Source organism: Somniosus microcephalus, chromosome 3 (assembly GCF_052327205.1).
Source record: "Somniosus microcephalus isolate GS21.2 chromosome 3, FLI_Smic_1.0, whole genome shotgun sequence".
In the NCBI taxonomy this organism is placed as follows: Eukaryota; Metazoa; Chordata; class Chondrichthyes; order Squaliformes; family Somniosidae; genus Somniosus; species Somniosus microcephalus.
Window position 1 is genome coordinate 49,903,398 of NC_140989.1, and position 20,830 is coordinate 49,924,227.

The following is a 20,830-nucleotide window of genomic DNA, read 5'->3' on the forward strand; positions in this document are numbered from 1 at the left end:
TGGTCTGAGCTGGAGTGAACCCCAGGTCTCACAGGTGCGGGCTCACCGTGCCACTCAGACCCCTCACCTATTCTGCACAAATTACCCATAGAAAACAAAACAAAATGGAAGCTTGTGCATTTTCTGTTTACATTTTATTTCTTTCATGTTCTATTTGTCATAATTTTTGATAGAGTAGCCTGTCACCAACATGCTGGATGATGAGAGCCTTTTGGTAACTGGCGGAATCAGTGGGGGAGTAAAATGGGTGGCAGCAGATCGGCCGCCCATTACACACCGGCCGATTAACCTTTCCATTGACTTCAGGTAGTACGCCTCACCAAAGTTCAAAGTTCTGCCCATAATTTCTAATTGTATTAAGTGACTTCCTTCTCTGCGTGGGGAGGAATTTAAAATTAGATTTTGCATTAATTACCACATAACAATATGGCTGTCAATTACAGCTATTACTTTTCCTTTTTAATTACCAGAAGAAAGTTAAATCCCAGATATAAGTGGCTAACTTCACTAACTGAGGTCCTCATTATGGATTCACACCTTGTGTGTCTAAGTAGTTTGGAAGATAAGCATAGAATGAAAATAGTCATGAACCATGAAAATAGCACTTTTGACTAATTACTATCCATATTCATAGATCTCCTCAAGTGTTACAGAGGGGTAGTCCGGGGCCTGGAGTGGGTTTTTCTTTCATGCTTACCTTGCTCCCAGCAGCCTACATGAGGCAGTGATTTAACCATTAACGTAATGCAGCAAATATACCTAAGTAATATGTCATATGATTGACCCAAGGCAAAAATATTACTTATCTTACTGATGCTGAAAGACACAGACCTCACAAATATGTTGTTTTCTCCCCTTTACTTTCACTAGTGGATTCTGGTTTAACACTGTTCAGGAAGGTTTTTCCCCCACCGTCATCTCTACAATGACCATTGCCTGGAAAGGTAGCCATCTGGGCCTCTTGACTGACCAACTCTGACTGCAGTGTTTGAGATCAGTGTCAAAGCACTTCATAAGCACCCCCTCTAGAGATGTCTGTTCTTCTCAATGATACAAATAAATAACTTACCCAAGAAACACAGTTGGCTCAGGATTTTTATTTAAAGGCTTAAACTGTGTAACTGAAAAAATTACTTTGTTTAAATTTTTGAACTTTCCACCACTCATCGTACAGTTGTTACGTTTAAAAAAAACCAGAAAAGGCTGGAAATACTCAGCAGGTCTGAGAAAAGGTCATTGACCTGAAACGTTAACTCTGTTTCTCTCTCCACAGATGCTGCCTGACCTGCTGAATATTTCCAGCTTTTTCTGTTTTTATTTCTGATTTCCAGCATCTGCCGTATTTTGCTTTTGTATTAGTGTTACTTTTAAATGTTCTATCTAGTTTTCACAATATACTCTGGACATTGTATACCATAGGAACAGATTAAAAATGACAAATACCATGATGTGTTCATTTCTCTCACACATACAGAATTTGCCACAGCAATTGGAAATCCCCAGCACCCCAGGCCCAGTTCAAAGTTCCAACTCAAGCTCCAGAACCTCAGACAAAAGCATAGGCCTATATGAGGGAAACTTCTGGCAGACATTTCTAACATTAAATGACCAGATTTATGGTTAAGTTTAGTCATGGTTTTCAGAATGGTACAATTTTTCATGTGTTTGTTCTGTTCTAAATTTTATTTCTAGCTGTATAAGTGAAAAAGAGAAGTGGAAAACAGTGACTGAAAGCAATCTGAAGAAATTGTTTGACTAATTTGATTGGTCAGCATTTTGTATGAATGGTTTGAAAAAAATGAGGAATATGATTGCTTGCTGTTCTACTTAATGCTGATGGACTAAAAAGAACTTCTCTTGTTCCTCATTAATATATTTTGTTACATGTGGTTCATTCATTTGAGTCGATTGGAGTTTTGATTAAACATAGAAGATAGGAGCAGGAGTAGGCCACTCGGCCCCTCGAGCCTGTTCCGCCATTTAATGAGATCATGGCTGATCATCCAAATTCAGTACCCTGTCCCTGCTTTCTCCCCGTATCCCTTGATCCCTTTAGCCTTAAGAAATATATCTAACTCCTTCTTGAATATATTTAATGAATTGGCCTCAACTGCCTTCTGTGGTAGAGAATTCCACAGGTTCACCACTCTCTGGATGAAGAAATTCCTCCTCATCTCTGTCCTAAATGGCTTACCCCTTATCCTTAGACTGTGACCCCTGGTTCTGGCCTCCACCGCCATCGGGAACATCCTTCCTGCATCTAGTCTGTCTAGTCCTGTTAGAATTTTATAAGTTTCAATGAGATCCCCTCTCATTCTTCTAAACTCTAGCGAATACAAGCCCAATCGACCCAATCTCTCTTCATACGTCATTCCTGCCATCCCAGGTATCAGTCTGGTGAATCTTCGCTGCACTCCCTCCATGGCAAGAACATCCTTCCTCAGATAAGGCAACCAAAACTGCACACAATACTCAAGGTGTGGTCTCACCAAGGCCCTGTACAACTGCAGTAAGACATCCTTGCTCCTGTATTCGAATCCTCTCGCTATGAAGGCCAACATACCATTTGCCTTCTTAACTGCCTGCTGCACCTGCATGCTTACCTTCAGCGACTGGTGCACAAGGATACCCAGGTCTCGTTGCACTTCCCCTTCTCGGCATCCTCCTCACAGCACACATGCCCACCCAGCTTTGTGTCATCTGCAAACTTGGAGATATTACATCTAGTTCCCTCGTCTAGATCATTAATATATATTGTGAATAACTGGGGTCCTAGCACCGATCCTTGTGGTACCCCACTAGTCACTGCCTGCCACTTGGAAACAGACCCATTTATTCCAACTCTTTGCTTCCTGTCTGCCAACCAGTTCTCTATCCAAGTCAGTACCTTACCCCCAATCCCATGTGCTTTAACTTTGCACGCTAATCTTAGTAATTTAATAGGCAAGTGGTTAGTTAAGCCAATCGAGGGAACAGTAGTGTAGTGGTAATGTCGCTCGGTTAGTAATCCAGAGGCCTGGACTAATGATCCACGAGACATGAGTTCAAATCCCACCACGGCAGCTGGGAAATTTAAATTCAGTTAATTAAATAAATCTGGAATAAAAAGCTAGTATCAGTAATGGTGACCATGAATCTATCGGTTTGTTGTAAAAGCTCATCTGGTTCACTAATGCCCTTTAGGGAAAGAAATCTGCTTTCCTTCCCTGGTCTGGCCTATATGTGACTCCAGCAATGTGGTTGACTCTGAAATGGCCTAGCAAGCCACTCAGTTGTAACAAACCGCTAAGAAATGCAGTAATAAGAATGAAACTGGACGAACCACCCGGCATTGGCAACGGCACAACCAGCCCAGTCGACCCTGCAAAGTCCTCCTCACCAACATCTGGGGACTTGTGCCCAAAATTGGGAGAGCTGTCAAACAACAGCCTGACATAGTCATACTCACAGAATCATATCTTTCAGTCAATGTCCCAAATTCCTCCATCACCGTCCCTGGGTATGTCCCGACCCACCAGGGTGGCACCACAGTGGTATACAGTTGGGAAGGAGTGGCCCTGGGAGTCCTCAACATTGACTCTGGAGCCCATGAAGGCGCATGGGCACGGAAACCTCCTACTGATTACCACCTACCACCCTCCCTCAAGCTGATGAATCAGTACTCCCCCATGTTGAACACCACTTGGAAGAAGCACTGAGAGTAGCAAGGGCACAGAATGTAGTCTGGGTGGGGGACTTCAATGTCCATCACCAAGAGTGGCTCTGTAGCTCCACTGATGGCCGAGTCCTGAACGACATAACTCCCAGTCTGGGCCTGCGATAGGTGGTGAGAAAACCAACACGAGGGGGAAAAACGTACTCTACCTGTCGCAGGTGTATCTGTCCATGACAATATTGGCAGCAGTGACCACCGCACAGCCATTGTGGAGACGAAGTTCCATCTTCACACGGAGGACACTCTCCATCATGCTGTGTGGCACTACCACCGTGCTAAATGGGATAGATTCAGAACAGATCTAGCAGCTCAAAACTGGGCATCCATGAGGCGCTGTGGGCCATCAGCAGCAGCAGAATTGTATTCCACCACAATCTGTAATCTCAGGGCCTGGCATATCCACCATTACCATCAAGTCAGGGGACCAACCTTGGTTCAATAAGGAGTGTAGAGGAGCAGCACCAGGCATACCTAAGAATGAGGTGCCAACCTGGGGAAGCTGCAACTCAGGACTACATGCATGCTAAACAGTGGAAGCAGCATGCTATATACAGGGTTAAGCGATCCCACAATCAACGGAGCAAATCAAAGCTCTGCAGTCCTGCCACATTCAGTCTTGAATGGTGGTGGACCATTAAACAACTAATGGGAGGAGGCTCCATGAATATCCCCATCCTCTATGATGGTGGAGCCCAGCACGTGTGCAAAAGACAAGGCTGAATCATTTGCAACCATCTTCAGCCAGAAGTGCTGAATGGATGATCCATATCAGCCTACACCTGAGGTCCCCAACATCACAGAAGCCAGGCTTCAGCCAATTCAATTCACTCCACTTGATATCAAGAAACAGCTAAGCGCACTGGATACAGCAAAGGCTATAGGGCCCCGACAACATCCCGGCTGTTGTGCTGAAGACTTGTGCTCCAGAACTAGCCGCGTCTCTAGCCAAGCTGTTCCAGTATAGCTACAACACTGGCATCTATCCGACAATGTGGCAAACTGCCCAGGTATGTCCTGTCCAAAAAAGAACAGGACAAATCCAACCCAGTCTACTCTCAATCATCAGCAAAGTGATGGAAGGTGTCATCGATAGTGCTATCAAGCGGCACTTACCAATAACCTGCTCACTGATGCCCAGTTTGGGTTCCGCCAGGACCACTCAGCTCCTGACCTCATTACAGCCTTGGTCCAAACATGGACAAAGGAGCTGAATTCCAGAGGTGAGGTGAGAGTGACTGCCCTTGACGTCGAGGCAGCATTTGACTGAGTGTAGCACCAAGGAGCCCTAGTAAAACCGAAGTCAATGGAAATCGAGGGGAAAATGCTTCACTGGCTGGAGTCATACCTAGCACAAAGGTTGTGGTGGTTGAAGGTCCATCATCACAGCCCCAGGACATCACTGCAGGAGTTCCTCAGGACAGTGTCCTAGGCCCAACCATCTTCAGCTGCTTCATCAATGACCTTCCCTCCAACATAACGTCAGAAATGGGGATGTTCACTGAAGACTGCACAGTATTCAGCGCCATTCACAACTCCTCAGATAATGAAGTAGTCCATGCCCGCATGCAACAAGACCTGGACGACATTCAGGCTTGGGCTGATAAGTGGCAGGCAATGACCATCTCCAACAATCAAGTGTCGAACCACCTCCCCTTGACATTCAACGGCATTATCATCGCCCAATCCCCCACCATCAACATCCTGAGGGTCACCATTGACCAGAACCTTAACTGGACCAGCCACATAAATACTGTGGCAACAAGAGCAGGTCAGAGGCTAGGTATTCTGCAGCGAGTGTCTCACCTCCTGACTCCCCAAAGCCTTTCCACCATCTACAAGGCACAAGTAAGGAGTGTGATGGAATACTCTCCACTTGCCTGGATGAGTGCAGCTCCAACAACACTCAAGAGGCTCGACACCATCCAGGACAAAGCAGCCCACTTGATTGGCACCCCATCCACCACCCTAAATATTCACTCCTCCTACCGTGGTTGCAGTGTGTACCATCTACAAGATGCACTGTAGCAACTCGTCAAGGCTTCTTCAGCAGCACCTTCCAAGCCCGTGACCTCTTCCACCTAGAAGGGCAAGGGCAGCAGGCGCATGGGAACACCACCACATCCAAGTTCCCCTCCAAGTCACACACCATCCTGACTTAGAAGCATATCACCGATCCTTCACCGTCGCTGGGTCAAAATCCTGGAACTCCCTACCTAACAGCACCGTGGGAGTACCATCACCACATGGACTGCAGCGGTTCAAGAAGGCGGCTCACCACCACCTTCTCAAGGGCAATAAATGCTGGCCTTGCCAGCAACATCCCATAAACGAATTTAAAAAAAATTACAGCCTTTTGCCCAAGGTCATGTAGCACTTTGAGGTGTGATGTCTCTGAAATGACACTTTCAGATGTGATGCCTTTGAAAGGTGTAATGACAGGTATATAAAGAAATGTTTTATGAGAGAGTTCAGGTAATATCTTCTGAACTCCAAAATGTATCAGTGTTTTGAAATAACTAAATATATATCATTTTACATTATACTAGTTGCTCTCTTATGCTGTTGATCATGGGTAGTTTGTATTGTGGTGTATGGGTGTCCATGTCTGTTACCTTTACTAAGCCAACATTTTATTTCTTACCAAGATCTTGTAGTTGTTTCCCAAAGACTTTGTTTAGCATCAGGACAGATATGAGAGCTGTGGTTGGGCTGGTTCCAATGTTGAGGGCTTTCTGGATGTCAACATTTGAGGAAGTCACCAGCACTGCAGCAAATTTGTCCATAACAAATTAGTGTAGAGTAGATAAAAATTCGAAACAGAGGAAGATACTGGGCTATGGGGAGTAAGCAGGTCAGAGAGAATAGTTTGGAATTGCTCTAGCAAAAGAGTTGGCTCAAACACGAAAAACCAAATAATGGATTTCTGTGCTATAAACTTCTGTGGAGGCATCCAGTATGTGCCATCCCATCGATATGTTTGGGGGCCCCGAAAAGAGCTACTTTATGGTTCCCTATGTCTCCCCATTTCTCTATCGGATAAATTCTCAGGTCGCTCTGCTAAAGCAGCATGTCTTTGGAGGGGAGTTCATAGCACTGACCAGAATCGCACTTGCCTAACCTCATAAGATTTCTCTGACCATCCTTATTACATATTGATGACGAGTTCCAAGCCAGCATTCCAACATATGTTCTTCTGTTTCCACAGGCATCCCTGAAGAATATGAAAACCTGAGTAGTTCCACAAAGCCAGTGCCTCACAGCACTCAGCATCACTCACTGCACTCATACCAAACACTAGCACATGTACATCTACCCTGGGAGATTTAGACGGTCAATTTAAGATGGGTTTATTAGGGGAAGCACTGAACATACATGAACAGCAGATGGTGCAGGCACAGGAAGTGCAACAACCTGCTGGCCAAATGGACAGCTGCAGAGCACTGGATTTGGGGCTTGCATTTAAAAGAATGCTAAGCGAGCACCAACATGTTTTCCAGTCATTAGAGGATGTGTCAAGGACCCTGCAAGGTCTGATGGCAACTGTGGAGGAGTCCACTACTGCAGTCATGCACGATTTTTGAACAGAACTGCAGTCCAACATGGAGTACATATCAACGCCAAGGCAGTCTTCAGCGGAACTCCCAGTTACAGAGAACCTAAGCCCAGTTGAATTATCACTCCAGACTGCTCAGTGAGCTGCTATAGAGGTTTCAATCTCCAGTAGGCTCTCTTTTCCAGTTTCAACATGCTGGGGGATTCAGATGGAGAGAGCCATTATGCACATCTTTGTTGCCCTCACTACTGCCCAGAGCTCTGCTCTCACACTGATTACTGGACATGCTGAGAGAGTATCCAGCAGCAGGGGCATGTCTGGAGTAGGCACAGATGTGGTTGCTGTCTCTCAGGGCGATGCACATCCTGCCCCTCCAGCACCCAACCCCCCCACCCCGCCCCCAAAATGACTGTAAATGTGCCAGGAACGATGATGACCAGTGCACTTGGAAAACAGTGACAGGATCGGACAAAGTCAATATGGATTTACAAAAGGTAAATCATGCTTGACTAATCTACTGGAATTTTTTGAGGATGTAACTGGTAGAATAGATAAGGGAGAACCAGTGGATGTGGTGTATTTGGACTTTCAGAAGGCTTTCGATAAGGTCCCGCATAAGAGATTAGTGTGTAAAGTTAAAGCACGTGGGATTGGGGGTAAGGGATTGTCTTGGATAGAGAACTGGTTGGCAGACAGCAAGCAAAGAGTTGGAATAAACGGGTCTTTTTCCGAGTGGCAGGCAATGACTAGTGGGGTACCGCAGGGATCGGTGTTAGGACCCCAGCTATTCACAATATATATAAATAATCTAGACAAGGGAACTAGATGTAATATCTCCAAGTTTGCAGACGACACAAAGCTGGGAGGGCGTGTATGCTGTGAGGAGGGTGCAGAGAAACTCCAGTACGATTTGGACAGGTTGGGTGATTGGGCAGATGCATGGCAAATGCAGTATAATGTGGATAAAATGTGAGGTTATCCACTTCAGTAGCAAAAACAGGAAGACAGATTATTATCTGAATGGCAATAGATTGGGAAAAGGGGAAGTGCAATGAGACCTGGGTGTCCTTGTGCACCACTCACTGAAGGTAAGCATGCAGGTGCAGCAGGCGGTTAAGAAGGCAAATGGTATGTTGGCCTTCGTAGCGAGAGGATTTGAGTACAGGAGCAAGGAATTCTTGCTGCAGTTGTACAGGGCCTTGGTGAGACCACACCTTGAGTATTGTGTGCAGTTTTGGTCGCCTTATCTGAGGAAGGATGTTCTTGCCATGGAGGGAGTGCAGCAAAGATTCACCAGACTGATACCTGGGATGGCAGGAATGGTATATGAGGAGAGATTGGGTCGATTAGGCTTATATTCGCTAGAGTTTAGAAGAATGAGAAGGGATCTCATTGAAACTTATAAAATTCTAACAGGACTAGACAGACTAGATGCAGGAAGAATGTTCCTGATGGCGGGGGAGTCCAGAACCAGGAGTCACAGTCTAAGGATAAGGTATATGCCATTTAGGACTGAGATGAAGAGGAATTTCTTCACCCAGAGAGTGGTGAACCTGTGGAATTCTCTGCCACACAGGGCAGTTGCGGCTAATTCATTAAATATATTCAAGAAGGAGTTGGATATATTTCTTGAGGCTAAAGGGATCAAGGGGTATGGGGAGAAAGCAGGGACAGGATACTGAATTTGGATGATCAGCCATGATCTCATTAAATGGCAGAGTGGGCTCGAGGGGCTGAATGACCTACTCCTGCTCCTATCTTCTAGGTTTCTATGTTTCAACCACTGCAACAGCAGATGCGATGGAGTCAGTTGCAGGGCGATCTCATGGCCCAGCACAAGGAGACTGAGAGTCAACTCAATTCTAAGAGTCTTCCACAGATGCCAACAGCCAGGCACCTCACTTTCTCATGCCACTGGGGGCACACTAAGAGCACACACAACATCCACTGCTGCCAAGTGAAACACCAGCCCAAAAATACTTTGGTCAGGGAGGGGGATGGAGTCACTGACTAGGGCACTAGCAAGTGGTGGCCTTGCAAACCAGAAAGTTACTGGCTGTTGCAGAAACACAGCTGCTTTTGAACTGCTGAGGGGAAAGCAATACTCATTTCAGGATTAAACTTGATTCCTGTTGATTGTGTGACTTTGTGATACTTACATTGTAAATTACTGAAAGGTTAGTTAGTTGTGGCCACCCTGTGGTCTTTTGGTGAATGTACATAGCTGGACTTTAGGCTTTAAGCAAATTGCTTTCATTTTCAGATCTGCTATCTGTTTTGACCCAAACTATACCCAAGCCCATCAAATTCAAACATTTGAAATTGCTGTGTCAAAGCTGTCAATACAAAGGCAACCTTGGTTCACATCCTTTGTGATCTAGATTGCTTGAAGCAAAGACACAGAGATTTGTCAAGGAATTCCGAACCTGGCTTTCAACCTCACCATGATTAGATGGGCTCTGTTAGACGGGTTGAAGATCTCACTATTCAGCCTGGTAAGATGTAGATGCAGTGACATGTAAAGCACAGCTCACAAAATAACAGGTAATTCAGACAAATGTCACAATAACCTCACAAATGGACATGGTTCCTGTCAGTAATTTAGAAACATGAAATATAAGGTGGAAAAAGCTGAGAGACACAAACCTCAATCCACAACAGTACAGGAGCACAGAGCACGGGGTTTTAGTTGGATATATTATACAAAACGGGTAACAAATAGTGTGTTGCAAAGCTAGCACGTAATCTAAGGATTCAGGAGACCGTATCGCACTTGAGTTTTACTCTCATGATGTAATCAGCCCTCTTTGATTGTATTACAACCTTGTAACACGTTATCAAATGGGTAATATTCTATAACCAATGTGTTATGAGACCAGAACACAGTTCCAGGATTCAGATGATGGGATTTGCATGTCAATTTTATTGTACTTTCTGAACCTCTCCAGTCCATTAGAAATACAACAGAGAATTTCTGATGAGCTAATGGATTCATCAAAAAAAGTCATCATGAGTCTCATAACACAAACTAAGACCATATTTCCTGGTCTCAAGTTGTTCAACGGGGCTATTTATTATATATAACGGATTTCAAACGACTGACGGCAATGTGGGGCTAACAGACTCAAGTTATACTGCTGGCTACACGTCACACTCCAGCTAATACAAATCAGTTGCACTGTCAGTTTTTTACTAACATTTTGAAATATATAAATTACGTTTCAAACTTTTGAAACTTCGCTTTGTCTGCTCAGCGTTGTAATGAGTTTTCCCAATGTCACACTGAGCCTGGGCTGCTCTGTACGGAACCTGCGTGGTGCCATATTGAGCGACCCAGCACCATTCTGAGCCTATGTCATCCCACACTGATTCTACATGATGTCACACAGAGCTTTGGCAGTGCCATATTGCAACTTCACGGGATCATACTGAGCTTGCATAATGCCACATTGAGTCGGCGTGGCGCCAGCTGAGCATGCCCAGTGCTGCTCTTTTTCAAACCTTGGCTACATTCGTCAAATTTCAGTCCCAAAACGGCATTACTAATCCATGATGTAGCTTTATGCTTTGTACCGGTCTCTAGGTGTCTAGCATCCTTCGCAATATTAAAGATGTATCATTCTATATTGGAATCTTACAGGTTTTCATACTGGACTGTACAATATGTATATTCGTCACTTCAAGGCAAACCTTGAATAAAACTAAAATATTTACTGATGGTGAGCCAATTGTTTTCGTTTAAAATGTTATATATTAAAAGTATTAGAATATATTGCAACAAACTTTGGACAATTAATGTGATTTTTTTTAAGTGTAAAACCATGAAACTGAACTTAAAAGTACCAATGCACTGGAACCAACTTGTAATAAATGCCATCGAACAGTTGAGGGCCGGTCTGTGGTCAAACTATTGTAGCCCAGAGCACCAAGTGAGTTTTTGCTTGTGTCATTTTTCCTGTCTCTTCTAAGGCATCAACAACAGTAAGGAGAGAAGTGGTTTCGTCGCATTTCAGCCAGTAAAGAATAAGCATCAGGCGCATTGCGCTATGACTTTTGCTCTGTTGTGGAGCGGCACCGATACTAAATGTGCCGTGTGGATTCGGGGATTGATGCGAAGTGTGACGGGATTCTGACGCCGCTTGGGTTTGGTATCGGATGGAGTATAACTCCATCGCCGTGTCAAATCTGGCTTTAAACACCCGTGAGATTTCTTGAACTTCCTGAGAAGTCTTGAAACGTACACGGAGATCATGTGAATGCTAAGCCACCGCTGCTCGAATCCGATCAACATTTAAGATGTGAACCGCTGGAAGTGCTCTGCTTAACCAGTGGGAGGGGAACTCGGTGTTTATCTGTAACCATGGGGAATCCAGACTGCAGGGTTAAATGCAGCAATGGGTCCAATACAGAGGCCCCAACTAGCCAGCAAAATGAAGCGACCCTCTGCTGCTGAGAAAAATCAACATTTGAGAATGAAATATGATCGATTGGAAGATCTACAGTAACTGTTGTCAAGTGTTGGAATTAAACACATGCATCGCGACAAGTGTGAACAGCATGGCACTCTTCGCCAGATTGCGATCACAGTGAAGGCGAGCATCTTGTGAAATGATTCCGGGAGGAACCGAATAGTTTCCACTAAAGCGAGCAGACCATAATATAAACTAAGAATTTCTTCCATTGAGAGCGTTGATGGAATCTCCGTTCGCCCGGTTAGAAGGCGATAATATTCCAGGCAGGTCTGGTTGTGAGGTGGATGTGCCCTGTGCCAACCTCGCGGCCTCCGCTCTGCTGCAGGGATCGCCAATAATGGGTATGTTTAACAAGACATGATTCCCCTCCCCATAGCAAAAACAATCGCAGTAAAAGTGATGAATCTTAAGATATGAATTGGGTCTTGATTCGAAACTATCTTGTTACTCAGTAAATACCGACTATCTGGGCATAAAACAATTCCAGTTTTACTTTGATAAACGTTGAAAACTTGAGTGGCTCCTGAAATTCAGGCTCCCAAAGCCTTTCGCCCTCTCTGCGATTTCTGCCCCCTTGATCTTTCTGTTTTAACGTTTTTAATGTCAACCTATCAATATCAAAGCACCGTTCTACTGCAGGGATCATTTGGATGTTAATATCTACTGTCTTTCTCGCTGTTTTTTTTTACATTTTGCTTGTGATTTCTCAGGCTAATTCCAGCCAAGTGCTCCCCGATGTTACTGACAGCCAGCCCGTCCTGATGTGGGGGAGGTGGGAGGGGGGGGGGGACCCGACAATTCATGGTCCTTCTCTTGCCGATCTCCTGGGCAACGCCGCTCAGTGGAACCGCAGCAACGTGTTCCTCCCTGGGTTAATATTTAATACAGCCATTTAGGGTTGTAGCACAAATAGGTCCGCTCCTGGTTTGATTTTTATTCATCAAAATGATAACAGAGAGGGAAGAAAACGTGCGATTGTTTTTCTGGTTTTATATATATATATATATATATATATATATATAATGGGGAAGCAAGAGGAAGGAGCGAGCCATAGAATCGCAACGTTTTCACATGACAACATTGATAAGAACCTGTATGTATTGAAGAAACCATAGATTAGCTGTGACTTTCATGCCTCATATTCTACTCAGCCTGACCGGGGAAATGCCCGGCAGATTGTTGCTGTGAGATGTAAATTTCTGCCTCGGATTGCTCGGTGCCAAGCTCAGTAACTTCCTTTCAACAGGGGGGGGGGGGGGGGGAGAGAAGAGTTTTCTGTTCGATTGTGCGTTCACAGTAAAAGCCCATCTGCACAAGGACTGGAAGTGTGTGGTCTGGGCGAGCCTGGAGCAAACTCTTCCACGCACAAGCCTCTTGAGTGGCAGGCTGGAGAAAGAGAGCGCTTGAAGGATTCCCAGAGATGCCCAGCGCCGGTTGGGATGGGCGGATGACTGGCGAGTGGAACTGGGCACATTCGGGCATCGGCAGCGTGAAGCCATCGCCCTCCACAGCGTGGGCTCTTATTTATCTTTTGGAGTGGACGGGGAAGGGGGTTAGGCGGGGAAAGGTGTTGAAAAAGGCCCCCCAAAAAAGCTGAGTCGCAGCTGGGAGCCGTCCGTGGTCCTGAAATGAAGGTTGAGGTTGGTTGTGCAGGAGAGGGACCCGCCTCTCAGTTTCCTTCACCTCTCTCTCTCTCTGTCTCTCTCTCTCTTTCAGGCTAACCACATTTCCAAAGGAGATCGGCGGAGACTTCACACAGGAATGGGCTTGACACGTTCTCCGAGAGGGGCAGCCCACTCGCTGCCAATGTGCCCCGGGTACCCCCTCTGTATTCCAACCGATTGCCTTCATGCCAGCCTTACTTTGACACTGGAAATATGACACCTCGTTGACAGCTGGCTGCACATTGAGTTCGGACTTCCTAAAGCAGATCGCGTTATTGCCTGACTATTGGGGAGAGCGAGAAAGAGAGAGAGAGGGGGGAGAAAATTATCTAAAGATTATAAATCGACCTGACTGTGACGGCGAGCACTGGAGACCAACAATATTGGAGAGGTTGACTATCAGAGAGCAAATCTAAATACTGCAGATCGATCTGGGTATGTGAGCGCTAATGTTGGAAACTAAAACATCACAGCAAAATCCTGCACATTCCAGCTCGGTTTGGGGGGAAGAAATGTTGGAGCAAAAATATTGTATAGCAGCAGTTACGATCCTTGCTATCGACAGAGCGGCGGTGAGTGCAGGGCGAAGTCGTGCGATTTACTACGTGTTATTCTAAGTCCAATATTGGGAGCCAAGGAGGTCCAGGCTGAGGTCGGCCGGGAGCTCGGAGCTGCTGAAAGGCTGGAAGAGGGGAGGGGGTGCTATTTCCTTGCTGGAGTCTGCCCCCTGAAAGTTTGGTGGATGAGTGCTCGGGCGCTGGGTGCCCCTGGCAGAGGGAGTCCGCTGGTGCTGCTGATCGGCGGATGATGGGCAGCGCCCGGGGCTGCGCTCTCCTGCATCTCAACGAAGACAACGGGCGCTTCGTGCTGCTGGCCCTCCTCATCGTGGCTTACCTGCTGTGCGGGGCCGCCGTGTTCTCGGCCATCGAGCGGCCCACCGAGCTGGAGGCTCGGACCAGGTGGAACCGGACCCTGCGCAACTTCGCCGACAAGTTCGACATCGCCGGCGGGGAGCTGAGCGCCTTCCTGCGGGACTACGAGGCAGCCATCGCCGCCGGGATCCACGCCGACAGCCTGCGACCCAGGTGGGACTTCACCGGAGCCTTTTACTTCGTGGGGACTGTGGTGTCCACTATCGGTAAGAAACTCCCAGTCCCAGTCCCGAGTGCTCAGTGAGAGGGTGAGTGGGAGTTTGAGAAAGGGAGAGGGTGTGAGTGTTCGTGAGTCTGAGCGAGATTGTGTCACTGAGTGTGTGTGAGACTGTGAGTGAGTGTGGAGTATCCGTCAATGTGAGTCAGAGGGTCAGTGACTCAAAGTGTCCGAATATCAGTGTGCGAGTTTCAATGTGCGCTTATCTGGGAGTGTGTGTACTTATCCCAGTGTACTTGTGTAAGTCTGTTAATGTGTGTGTGCAAGACTGATTGTGAGCTCCAGTGGGCAGTGAGTCTGAGTGTGAATGTCTGAGTGTGAGTTTCACTGTGGGTATTTGCCTGAGCAAGGGAGAGTGTGAACATTTGTAACATGTGAACGTGTGAATGCGGTTGGTGCATGAATATAATTATGCTTGGTTGTGTGATTGTATGAGTTCAGTGTGTGTCTGTGGTATTTGAGGATGCGAGTTGATTTGAATCTGTTTGCTTGTGTTTTTGGCCATGTGAGTTAGTGTGTGAATGAGTCCAAGTGTGTAAAAGAATATATGTGTATGTGAGTAGGCATATGATAATGGCAAATCTCACTGACTGTTGAATTCTACTGTTTTGTATGGTCTATGAAAAATAATAAAATGTATCAAATGTCACCAGCTGGGTTTTTTAGATTTGTAAATTCGGTATTATATTTGCCTTTGGATCATGCAGCTTTCGTTGTTATTTGTTTTGTATAAATGTAAAAGTGTATGAAACAGAACAACTTCACTGCTAAAATCACACCTGACATCTCGAGAGACATCTTTGAGCTGAGGGTAAGGCTGATAGCGTACTGGCATTTGCCAACTATGTTTGCCATATATGTGTGAGCATGTGTGGAAAAAGTTGAACATGTGAGAAAGTGTGAGTTTGTCAAAAGTAACTGTCTGTGTAAGAAAGTGTGAGTAGGATTTCCACTCAGGTTAAAGCAGCATCCTGGTACAACTCACGTAGGATGTAGTGGAGATTTCTTGGGCAGACATATTATAATAAGATGCAAATTATGGGAATACATCATATGGCATTTTTCCTGTTATTTGCACCTTAGCAGGACAGACTTACTGTTATTTAACATCTTACCACTTCTCTTGGTAAGGATTTTGTGTACAATTATTTACTTTGACGTGCAGACACTGTCATGAGAAGGTGAAAGCGGCAGCCATTTTACACACAGCAGCATCCCACAATTAACAATGAAATGAATGACCAGTTAATGTTGGTTGTGGGATGAATGTTGACCAGGATACTGAGAGAATTCCCTGAGCCAGATAGTTTGATTGGAATGTTAAGGAGTGATTTTCCAAACATGCACCCCCCCAACCCCACCCATGGTGCACTCAATTTTTACAGAAGGAAAATTGTGCAAAGCATCTCCATGATTTCTCAATATGACTAACTTATATTCAGTTTTTAATGCATGGGATTTCAAGGTTTTCCAGAATTTTATTGGCGTTTTGGGGTTGAAGTCTGTGATAGTATCCATTTTCTATCAAAACCACAAATCAGTGGCCTTTTTAAAATTTGTTCTCGGGATTTGGGCATTGCTGTCAAATCTGCATTTATTGCTCTTCTCTAGTTGTCCCGAGAAGATGGTGCTGAGCCTTCTCCTTGAACCACTGCAGTCCTTGTGCTGATGGTGCTCCCATGATGGTGTTCGGTAGGGGTTTGAGAATATTAACCCTTGATAGTGAGTTGAGTATATTAAGATGGTCTTTGTACATGGGCTTGATCTCCATTAATACTAATCAATCTCATGTGGAATTGAGTTTCAACCTCGGGGGAAATGTGTACCATGAATGCAGGAGTTCTTTGTACCAGGTGCAAAAGTGCATTCCTTTCCATGTTTGTAACATACACTTTGAAATTTAACATCAGGAAGCTTAAGAGTGTTATGTTGGCTTCTCCAAATACCAGAAAGGGCCCACATTCGATCTCTTCTCTGCTAAGTTAACTGATCTCAGACACGTAGTGCAAGGGGCATCACAATTGGCATTAGTAGACTTGTGTTAAGGAGGGGGAAAATCAGATAGGATTCCCACTTCCGATCACCATTCAGTGACTACAACTGGAAAGTGGGCATATGTGGAAATGCTTCCCCCCCACACCCCAGAAATTGCTTTGGTGTTGGCTGTAATGCCCCTTGCAGTTAAATAGTTTGGCAACATTCAACATTTAGGCGTGCACATGATGAACAGCTACTTGGGCAAGGTTGGGGAGAGGCCAGTGCCCCACAATGAGTTGGCAGCTTTAGGAGAGGAGAGGTGAAAGCTGAAGAGGAAAATAGTCAGGTTTCCAAATATCTGAAAGTACTTGGGCCTCAGAACATTTATTCGAAACTTAGTGTATCTCTGGGATCACTGCAGCACAACCTTTGTGTAACTGTTTTGGGACAGTTATATCAGTGATAAAGAGGCTGTATGAATTTCAGTCTGTGGATTCTTTTATCTTGCCTTCTCTTTTTTCTCTTGTCAGGAATGGAGGTGAGCATTTTGCAGGGAATATCAGCTTTCACCTTCACAAATTCAAATCAGAGTAGCATTTAAAAAAAAAAATTAAATGATCTTTCCCATAGAGTGCATTGATACAGCACATTAGAATACTAATGACTAGTGCCTTGGAGATATGGGATGAAGTTTAGATTCCTTGCTGTTTTTTTAGCCATACTGCTGGTAAGAGTTGCCATGGGAATATTTTCTTAATCTCTGGCCTACTGGTATAAAAGTATATGAGCTGTTCACAGAGCTGAAAAATGACCACTCAACTTTGTACTCACAGATATTTGTTGCAAGTGTCCTATATATAGAAAATAATGATTTGATTATTAAGAGGAACAGCCCCTATGACATCTCTCTGGATCCCAATGTGGACAAGCTTCTAATGGCAGTCCATCAATGCAGCACAGCAGCAGGAAGCAGCCCCCCCCCCCACAACCCCATCCCTCCCCACCCCAACCCCACGGCCAATGTAAATTGAGAAATTCTGAAAGGTAGCCCATTCCAAAAAAAATCCATGCTCCTTAAAGCTGAACCAGGAGAAAGTTTTGAAATCTAGTCCTGATTCCTGGCCCAATGATAGCTGAAGCACATATTGAAAATATCTGGAGCATGCTTCACCTCAGTGGAATAGGGTAACTTTAACAGCTTTGGTGGTACAACCAAATCATGGACTGTCACAGCAGGCAAACACAGCAGTACACCACACTAACAATCTATGTCACTTAGTAAAACTCACTCTGCTACAATTTACCATATACACTATATCCTGTGTGTTGTATTTGCCGTAAAAAATTGCAGTAATAGTGCAGAGGAAGAGTTCATGGAATGCATTCAAGATTGCTTTCTAGATCAGTATGCCGAGGAACCTACTAGGGAATTGGCTATTTTAGAACTAGTACTGTGCAATGAGACAGGGTTGATTAATAACCATGTAGTAAAGGAGCCTCTGAGCAGAGATCATAATATGATAGAATTTTATGTTGTGTTTGAGAGTGATTAGTTTAAGTCCGAAACTAGTGTCCTAAATGTGAACAAAGCAAACTACGTAGGTATGAAAGACGAGTTGGCTAAGGTAGGTTGGGAAACTAGATTAAAAGATATGACAGTAGAAAAGCAATGGCAAACATTTAAATAAATTATTCATATTTCACAACAAATATACATTCCCTTAAGGAATAAAAACACCATGGGAAAAATGGTCCACCAGTGGCTATCAGGAGAAATTAAAGATTAAAGGAAGAGGCCTATAAAGTTGCCAAAACGAGTAGTAAGCCTGAGGATTGGGAGGATTTTAAAATTCAGCAAAGGAGGACCAAGAAATTGATAAAGAAATGGAAAATAGAATGAGAGTAAACTAGCGAGAGACATAAACACAGACTGTAAAAGCTTCTATAGGTATGTAAAAAGGAAAAGATTAATGAAAGTAAACATGAGTCCCTTACAGGCTGCCACAGGAGAAATTATAATGGGGAATAAGAAAATGGCAGGGAAATTAAACAAATACTTTGGGGGGAAAGTTTCGGGGGGTCAGCAGGTGCGTTCAGTGGTGGGTCAGATGGGAAAATATTTTTGTGACAGCAGGTCAGGACCCCACTGTCAACCCGCCGCCATGCACCTTACCCAGATGTCAGGTCTGTCAGCACTGAACAAACCCAACACGCAGCGGCGGGGGAGGCAATTCAGGTCATTATGACCTTGTTAACAGTCCATTAAGAAATATTTTGAGCTCACCTTCAGAGTTTACCAGGTCGCCCATGGGGTCTACGTTGCTCGGGGATCACGTCAGGTAAGCAGGTCGGGAGTTGTATAACCATGGAATCATCTCATTACTTGACAGCTGCAAATGTGCTATACAAGCTCCCATCTCACATCTGTTCACTTTCCAAGCTCAGAAGCTGTTGCTTACTGCATTTGGAAGACAGATTGAGCTTTATGTAGGTTGCAAGTGTTTGAAGTAAACTTTGTATCCAGCGTCATCTATTACATCAACATCGGTGCCCTTGAAACTATCTCATCTTAGTCCTCAGAATCCCACCACGATCAGCACCAACACCAGCAGCACCAGGCATACCAGCAGCACCAACAACAACACCAACCTTCTCCGCAATCAACTGATGCTGCACAGGACACAGGGCATCAGCACCCGACCACATTGCTGCCCAGGATGCCAGGGATGGCCTCACCATGGCCAGATTTACTTCACTTGATGGTGTACACCCCGGTGCCACATGATACACCAGATTGGCACCACCCCACACCAACACCATAAAGCATCCCTACAATGCTCAGTCCATTCCTTTCACACTCATCACCATTGTGGGGGGTACTGTTATGTCTCACCATTCACTGTAACTCACTAAGACACTTCTAAAAGTGCACACAGATCTGTCCAAGAACGCAAAGTGTTCAAAATAAAGGTTTCAATGTTTGACAGCACATTAACAGAAACTTCACATGAACATTGGCTAAAACACACAAGTGCCTACTACCCTTGTGTGTTGTTAGTTAGTATGATTGGACCAGGATGAGGGTGAGAGTGAGGGGTGACTAGTGAGATGGGGATGTGATAATGTAGATAGAGGGGGATGGGTGGAGGTACAAGGTAAGTTGGTGTGAGTAAGGATGTGCAGGAGTAGGGAAGGGAAGGCAGAATAATGGGGATGTGATGAGTGGCACAGCAGGATGAGGTTAAGTGTGGCTTTGTACTAATGTTTCGTGATCTACTGAGATCTGATATCAGTAGTGGGGAAATTGCTAGAATCTATTATTAAGGACATGGTAACAGGGCACTTAGAAAGTAAAAATAGGATTGGGCAGAGCCAACACGGATTTATGAAAGGGAAATCATGTTTGACAAATCTGTTAGAGTTTTTTGAGGTTGTAACTATCAGGATAGATAAGGGGGAACCAGTGGATGTGGTGTATTTGGATTTTCAGAGGGCATTTGATAAGGTGCCACACAAGAGGGTATTAAACAGAATTAGGGCTCATGGGATTGGGGGTAATATACTAGCATGGATTAAGGATTGGTAAACGGACAGAAAACAGAGAGTAGGAATAAACGGGTCATTTTCAGGTTGGCAGGCTGTAACTAGTGGGATGTCACAAGGATCAGTGCCTGGGCCTCAGCTATTTACAATGCCTATCAATGATTTGGATGAGGGGACCAAATGTAATATATCCAAGTTTGCTGATGATACAAAGCTGGGTGGGAATGTAAGTTGTGAGGAGGATGCAAGGAGGCTGAAAGGGGATATAGATAGGTTAAGTGAGTGGGCAAGAACATGGCAAATGGAATATATAATATGGAGAAATGTGAAGTTATCCATTTTGGTAGGAAAAATAGAAAAATCAGAGTATTTTTTAAATGGTGAGAGATTGGGAATTGTTGCTGTTCAGAGGGACCTGTGTGTCCTTGTACACAAATCACTGAAAGTGAACATGCAGGTAGAGCAAGCAATTAGGAAAGCAAATGGTATGTTGGCCTTTATTACAAGAGGATTTGAGTATAAGAGTAAAGATGTCTTACTGCAATTATATAGGGCCTTGGTGAGACCACACCTGGAGTTTTGTGTACAGTTTTGGTCTCCTTACCTAAGGAAGGATATACTTGCCATAGAGGGAGTGCAACGAAGGTTCACCAGACTGGTTCCTGGGATGGGGGGGATTGTCCTATGATGAGAGATTGAGTAGACTAGGCCTATATTCGCTAGAGTTTAGAAGAATGAGAGGTGATCTCATTGAAAC

The 20,830-nt window shown here is 44.8% G+C and overlaps 1 protein-coding gene and 1 long non-coding RNA gene across 2 annotated transcripts in view; one reads left to right on the forward strand and one right to left on the reverse strand.

Moving 5' to 3' along the window:
• LOC147121040 (uncharacterized) overlaps window positions 1–20,830 on the reverse strand; it is a 107,167-nt gene that overhangs the window by 74,686 nt on the left and 11,651 nt on the right. The window lies entirely within an intron of this gene.
• The window catches only part of kcnk12 (potassium channel, subfamily K, member 12), a 61,565-nt gene continuing 54,126 nt past the window's right edge, over window positions 13,392–20,830 (forward strand). Inside the window, exon 1 of the mRNA XM_085980368.1 lies at window positions 13,392–14,542. Coding sequence (XP_085836494.1) covers window positions 14,209–14,542 — 334 coding nt within the window. The 5' untranslated portion in view covers window positions 13,392–14,208. The remainder of the gene's footprint in view (window positions 14,543–20,830) is intronic.